The 7,429-nt window shown below is 33.0% G+C and overlaps 1 protein-coding gene across 1 annotated transcript in view; it reads left to right on the top strand.

Annotated features, from left to right (window-relative positions):
- Positions 1 to 311: 311 nt before the first annotated feature.
- Positions 312 to 7,429, top strand: part of LOC143252779 (bifunctional 3'-phosphoadenosine 5'-phosphosulfate synthase-like) — a 40,586-nt gene continuing 33,468 nt past the window's right edge. The window contains exon 1 of the mRNA XM_076505458.1: positions 312 to 444. Coding sequence (XP_076361573.1) covers positions 418 to 444 — 27 coding nt within the window. The 5' untranslated portion in view covers positions 312 to 417. The remainder of the gene's footprint in view (positions 445 to 7,429) is intronic.

Raw genomic sequence — 7,429 nt, 5'->3', positions numbered from 1 at the left:
TGTAGCTAAAATTTACACAGTTTTGCCACAATGCCAACTCCAAGTTTAATTTAAAAACTCGAAATATTAGATGTGTAAATTTTATGAACAGGATAGAAATATAATTATCTTAAGTACGTTTGGAAAATTTTGTGTAAGTGAGAGTAAATCACGTTAATAAATCAAACCACTCTTTGACCTTTTGATCCATTGTTCGTTAGTTAATTTAAGCACTGTGACACACTCAAGGAGAACGAATGATAGTGATAGGGAAACTGATTATGGTTTTTTTGTTGCACTTCATTCGACGTGCTCAAGTGAACAACTGTGTTATCTTGTACTGGTTATAATCACACATAAAACACAAAGCACACACAACTATCTCTTTAAACCTTTAACTTCACTGAAGTGTTTCTGTTGTAAATCTTCAAGACTGTTATGGCTCGGCCTGCCCCCTTGTACATAGTAAGAGCAATATATTATATTTCTTTTATAGAATATATTTTATACTTTAGTAAAAAATTGTGAGTGTTTTAAGAAGAGGTAATTATCATCTTAGATTAGACATACATGAAACGTATGAGGATTATATATTTAGTTTCAAAATTGATTTTATGCCAGTGAGCAGACATAAACAATATTATTTGAAAAATACATAAATAATAACACGAAATATAACTATTAAATAACATGCGAACCGAATTAAAAAAACATTGTACGATTTTATGATTTAGAATAGAACGAAAAAGGTTACGCATCAAAATATCACGAAAATGTCACTAATGTTATTTCAGTAAAATTAATATTGTGATAAGGCCTACGTTTTAAGTTCTCATAATATGGTATACTATCGTGTGCACACCTGTAAACCTTTGAGCATGTGTACGTTCTGTGTTCTATGACAGAAATTTAACGTTAAGTTTTGTTTGAACAGTGATGAACTATCTATTAGCTGATGGTACCCGTTAAGGAAGGAAAAATTGTAATAAGGACAATGTTAGATAACTTTCTTTTTTTTCTTTTGATATTAAATTCCTAATGATATTGGATGTTGATTGGAAATAATTTACTCATTTAACTGACTAAATAATGGCGTTTTGAATTCAAAGCCAAAAGTATATAAAAAGTAAAAATGGTCCAGGTACACTGTCGTAAACTTTGCAGTTACTGTAGAAAAACCTACGGTAATTGAGCAAACAACAGACTCTGGGTGATAGATGCTGATACACACAAACAAATATATGTAACAGATAACGTTTATAGTAAGATATAGAAACTATGAATTGTTATGCAGATGATAAATCGAAATATATGCTAAAGCTATCCATGAATAAAGTACTAATTAAAACTGAAAAAAACGTTAAATTTTTTTCTGAGTCTCTGTAGTGATTTTGTACGCTCCTATTATCTGAATTTTTAGAGAAAGAATTTAACGAGAAATTCAGTAGAAAATGATTTAATGAATTTTTGATTAAATAAAGATTCAGCATCTTTGGAGGAAAAATATTAAAAAATATCTGCTGTTTTTTTACTGAATGTAGTAAAAGGTGGTGGTTGAGGTATAATGTGGAAATATATTAGAATATCAATATCGATCGAGAATATCCATAGAGAAATTGTTATATGACCGATGGTGAAAAATATGTATATTATATGACTGATGACAGAGAAATATGGATATTAAAAGGGACTCTGAGGATGACGATCTAAGTTTGTGAAACACTGATAATATAAAGAAATAGAGAGAGTGAAAAAATGTTTTCTAGGTGTTAAGAAGTGGAAAAAATAATATTAAAACTTTTCATAAGAGTGTCTTACACTTATATGTGAAACGTATGTTATACTTTATACGGAGGATGCAGAATTGGTATAGTCATCCTGTTGTGAGAAAGATATCAAATTAATGGAAAATATTAACAAACACAACAATTACCTAACTAGTAGACGGTATGAAGAAAAAGAAATACGACGTTAAAACATATGTATATACTTAAGTTACCAACTTTGAAAGAGAGGACGCTAAGGAGTGATTTAATTGAAGCATACAAAATGTTACAAAAACACAAAATGGATTTAAACAGCTTTTGAAATTAATAACGATAGATTATGCCATATTACTATACAGAAAATGGTTTGCATGCATGTACATGTTTGTCGTCTGGTTTTATTAATATATATTTTTATATCTTATGTAAAGACTATACGACTGTGCACACGAACTATTTTAAGGAATTTTTACCTGAGGAAAGGGACAAAAAAACCTAAAATAGGGCACATTTCAACTTTTTTATAGACTGTTGGTTTTGGATTTGAAGACACAAGTACTTGATCAGTTAAACTAGTAAAACTAGTTCATTATTCCCTCCACAAAGTAGGGTATGCAGTTAACATCTAATGAGGATATTAGGGATTTGTTAAATTAATAAGTAGGGAAACTTTATCTAACAATATCCGTTATATAAATATTTCGCTTCCTAAACTGGTACGTTCAGCAAGTATGTATGAACTTAAAAACAGGCGACTCAGATTACAGAAAAGACAAAATGTTTTTCAGCCAGAGCGAAGTCGATCTGTAGTCGAGCTAAATTCCATGCAAATGCTTTTGTAAAGACTAGGAGAAGATATGACTGTCATACTTTTGAGAAGGAAACAGGCAGTATTGAACTAGTTTAAACAAAACTTATCTAACAAATGACTGGTATTTCTGTACAGTGGGTGAATGTAGCGTAGGCGCATGTGCTGTGCAGCGAACGTAAAGATAAAATATGGCTGTGTATAATGCTAATATTTTTAGTTTGTAATTGGACAGCAACACAGTTAGAAACATTTACTTTAATAAAGCTTTACATAAAGGGTTCTCTCTGATCATGCAGCTCAAATTTAACACACTATGAGTTCTGATGCTGTAATGTTCTCATTGGTGGTTTACAAATCTTTGTTTTATTAAAGAAAATCATTGTTGTCTCTATCAATTAAAGTGTAAAATTTTACATGCGTAGGAAATATTTACAGGTACACTATTTAATTATCAAAACTATAACGATGCCAAGGGAATATGGTTTGTTTCTTACTGTTTTTGTGGCGTGAACAAATAGAATAACCAAGTCATGCCAATTCACTTCCAAATACACTCTGCATAAACCTATTTTCTAAGGATGAATGCATATATAAGGCAAGCAAAAACAAAGTAATCTGTAGAACCCATATATTATTGTTACAAGTTCATAGATTAATAAATGGTTCGAAAAGAAATCCAACCAGTACATTGTGTTGTGGTTGGGAATTTATTAATAGTCAAGCCTACAAAACCATTAAAACATAGAGACGATTGACAGAACTTGTTTGTTGGGAGATAAAATTTAATCATTTTTATTTTCCGTGGTTAGGCCTAAAAAGGTATATTTTGTTTTGAAATGTTCATACACAATGTTATTGTTATATTGTTCAGATAATCAGCAAAAACGAACGCAAAAAGATACAAGAAGAGGTGTGATAGGTCATGCTTTTTAGTTATAGATATATTTATATCTACATAGTTGATGAACTTTAAGAAAAAAATGTTTTAAACAGCTGATATTTTAACACAATCCTCTTGATTATTTCATTAAGGTTTTGAAACCAAGCAAAGCTATCTAAAAGGTAATATGTAATTCCTGTCTTTAAGATATGTCATTTGCTAACCAAGAAGTATTTTCTCTTAACATGGAGAAGCTTAATAGTCAGTGTGCTTAGAATGAGAATTCTAGGGTTCATGGTTTGCCGTATGTTGTTGCAAAATAGTAGCCCAAATTTTAGAGTCTTGGGCGCACTATAAGAGTGTCAATCAAATCCACTGTTTGGCTAGATAAAAGTAACCCAAGAAATGACGGTGGATGCTTTTTATTAGCAGTTTTCCTCCTAGTCTTTCAGTCTAAGATTAGGGATGGGTATGTGTAGAGATAGTGTTTTTATAGCTTTATTCTTATGTTTTAAGCATACAAACAAAACCCCTAAAAGATTAGTTTATCGCTATGAGTTACAATGAAAATGCTTTCCAAGTTCCTAAACTAAATATACAAACGTCATAAACGTTAGATGGCCTGGCATGGCCAAGCGCGTAAGGCGTGCGAGTCGTAATCCGAGGGTCGCGGGTTCGCGCCCGCGTCGCGCCAAATATGCTCGCCCTCCCAGCCGTGGGGGCGTTATAATGTAACGGTCAATCCCACTTTTCGTTGGTAAAAGAGTAGCCCAAGAGTTGGCGGTGGGTGGTGATGACTAGCTGCCTTCCCTCTAGTCTTACACTGCTAAATTAGGGACGGCGCGGTGCAGTGGGCTAACAACCTACTCACTTAAATACCTGTTGAAGAATCCGCAAGCGATTGCGGCCCTATGTTCCTTGATGGAATCTAATGGTGATAACTAACTAACATAAACGTTAGAGTGTTTAGTAGTGTTACACGAAGTTCTACTATTTTTCAAAATGTAGAAAGAGAAAAGGTGTAACTCTCATAGTTTGAAACTTCTTTATACCATAGATGAACTGCCACGAAAAAAAAGTATTATAAATATTTAAAAAACGATAATACATATAATTCGAGATGATGAAGTGAAAGAATTTACAGTACGAATAATCAAAAGATTTCTCAATGAGCATTGATAGATTTAATGACAAACTAATAAACTGATGTATCCGGCTTCCTAGATCATCTGGGGTTACAAAATTTATGATGGGATGACTCAGTATATATTTTACCTTTTACCACACGATATTTTAACAAAGTAACTTCAAGATAGTCTAAATTTCCTTTACTTAGAATATTTAGAAAAACAATTTTGTATTTAAAGAGTGCAGGATAAAGTTTATATTTGTGTATAAACGGTCCAGTGTTTTTTTTACTGATACTGAAACTCTAAAAGCGTCGTTTTTTAAAGATGATTTTTAAGCATTGTTTAGGTGACTTTAAGAAATACACCTCAATTTGTTTGTTTTGTTGTAATAAGATTGCATCTCTTGGCCCTGAATATTTTATAGTTTTTTAATATATTATACTGTCAAAGAGAGAAAGTGTTAAACATAAGAAATTAGCACAGTTGTTGGATTTAGTATTATTATTTTTGCTGTAATTTCTTAAGTCATTTTGAAAGTGGTATGTTTATTTGTTAATGGAGCTACGACTATAGGTGAAGACATCCTTACAAAGTTACGTTTGATAAGAAAATAGCAAAAAATAATTCGTTTAATGTTAATAAAAGCTCATACATTAAGATAACGTAATTAAGGTAACAAAGAAGTTTAGTTTAGATATACGAAATAATACCGACTTAGTTTACAGAATTCACTGTTTGAAATAGTTAAAATAACATCAGCTCTAAAAATAACATTTTTCGAGTTTATATTAATTTATTATTCAATTTTCAATCAATATTTTATTTTAAAAAGTAGTTTCACGCCCTCCTCCCTCTCTTCCATTGGCACAGCGGCATGACAAGAACTTATACTGCTAGAAACCGGGCTTCGGTGGACAGAGCACTGATACCCTACTGTGTTGCTTTGTGCTTAACTTAGAAACAACAACAAGGAATTTAAACACTATGTTAAATGTTTATCACGACTTTTGTTACTAAAGAGAATCCGCCCTCTTGAGGCTAATGGTATCACTGCAGGCTTTCGACTCTAGAAATTAAATTTCGATACACGTGGTGTGCAGAGCACAGATATCCTAACATGCGGCCCGGCATGGCTACGTGGATAAGGCACTAGACTCGTAATCTGAGGGTCGCGGGTTCGAATCCTCGTCATACCAAACATGCTCGCCCTTTCAGCCATGGGGGTGTTATAATGCTACGGTCAATAAAAGAGTAGCCTCAGAGTTGGTGGTGGATGGTGATGCCTAGCTGCCTTCCCTCTAGTTTTACACTGCTAAATTAGGGAAGGCTAGCGCAGATAGCCCTCGTGTAGCTTTGCGCAAAATTCAAAACCAACCAATCAAACAAACCAATGTAAAAAAAAAAAAATCTATGAACAAAAAATGCCAGTTGTCTTTCATAGGAAAATCAAGAGAAGTATTAGCGCCATATTACACATAACACGAAACCAGGATTTAATTAAAAACATTGCTTACATAGTCGACCATTAAACATATTTCATTTGTCAAGTCACCGGTTAGACCATATAATAACCTAATCCTTTAACAAATATCAATAATAATTGATTCTAACGAAATGTCTGCTACATCACTTCAGTCAAATCATTAAGTATGTTTCAGAATTTTCTATACTGTTATTTTGTTTATTTTAAATAAATCAAACAAATGATCTTACTTTAATAACTTTTGGCTTACTAGTTCACAATAATGAAACTTAGAAATACTTATTTATTTTTATCGTTCTCATCATAAAGTATAATGAGAGAAAGATACATACATTACTATTTAGTAAACTGAGGCTTGCAACTCATCCGCCATAGCCAAGTGGTTATGGCCCTCGATTCCTAATCTGAGGGTCACGAGTTCGAAATCCTGTCAAATAAAACATGCTTACTCTTTCATCTGTTGGTATAAGAGTAACCCAAGCATTGACGGTGGGTGGGATATAAGCTACCTTCCACCTAGTCTCACACTCTTAAATTTGTGAGTGAAATTAATAAACAAACAATCTCTCACAATTTGTGAAAAATTGGAGGTCATTCTAGATTTTACTATCATTATGGTAAGTTGGTAGATAATAAACTTTCCTCTACTTTTACACTGCTAAATTAGGATAGCCCTTGTGTATTTTTTGATAGATTGTTTATGTAGAGTATTCATGATGAAACTTTGTAGGATGGACGGCAATTGCCTGTTGTAGAAACACGAGTGTAGAGGACGACGTTTCGAAAGTCTTCTGCCTTTCGTCTTCAAGTCAGTGTGTAGGTATGTGTTGTCAGTCTTTTATAGCCAAAATATTCAACATAGAAGTCCAGTGGAAATTCTACAATACTTTCAGGTCCGTTCTGGTAAAAAACAAACACCGACCTATCAAAGAGAATCTCAAAAACGTCATCTATGAAATTTTGAATTCCTACAATGATACATACGTTGAAGAAACGGGAAGAAAATTCGTGAGAAGAATAAAAGAACATAAAGAGAGTACAAGACTCATGTAAACACAAAATTCTGCCATTGCAGAGCACGCCACGCCAACCAGGCACAGAATAAACTGGGGGAAAACTAGAATCATCGACACAGACAAATTCTGGAAGACAATAAAAATCAAAGAATCATTTTATATTAACAAAATTAAACCTTCACTAAACAGAGATTCCGGATTAGAGGTAAGAAACCCGTGGCTGCCATTGGTTGAATCTACAGGAAAGCTCTCTTCCAATGAAAAACAGTGATAATCAAACCAATAATAACACGGTTTCCACAGTCCACCAGGACACTATAAAAGATCGACAACATTTACACACATGCAGATCACAGAGTTTACT

This window comes from Tachypleus tridentatus, chromosome 6 (genome assembly GCF_004210375.1).
Source record: "Tachypleus tridentatus isolate NWPU-2018 chromosome 6, ASM421037v1, whole genome shotgun sequence".
Classification (NCBI taxonomy): domain Eukaryota; kingdom Metazoa; phylum Arthropoda; class Merostomata; order Xiphosura; family Limulidae; genus Tachypleus; species Tachypleus tridentatus.
Note: the sequence above shows the minus strand (reverse complement) of the source record. Positions and strands in the feature narration are given on the sequence as shown.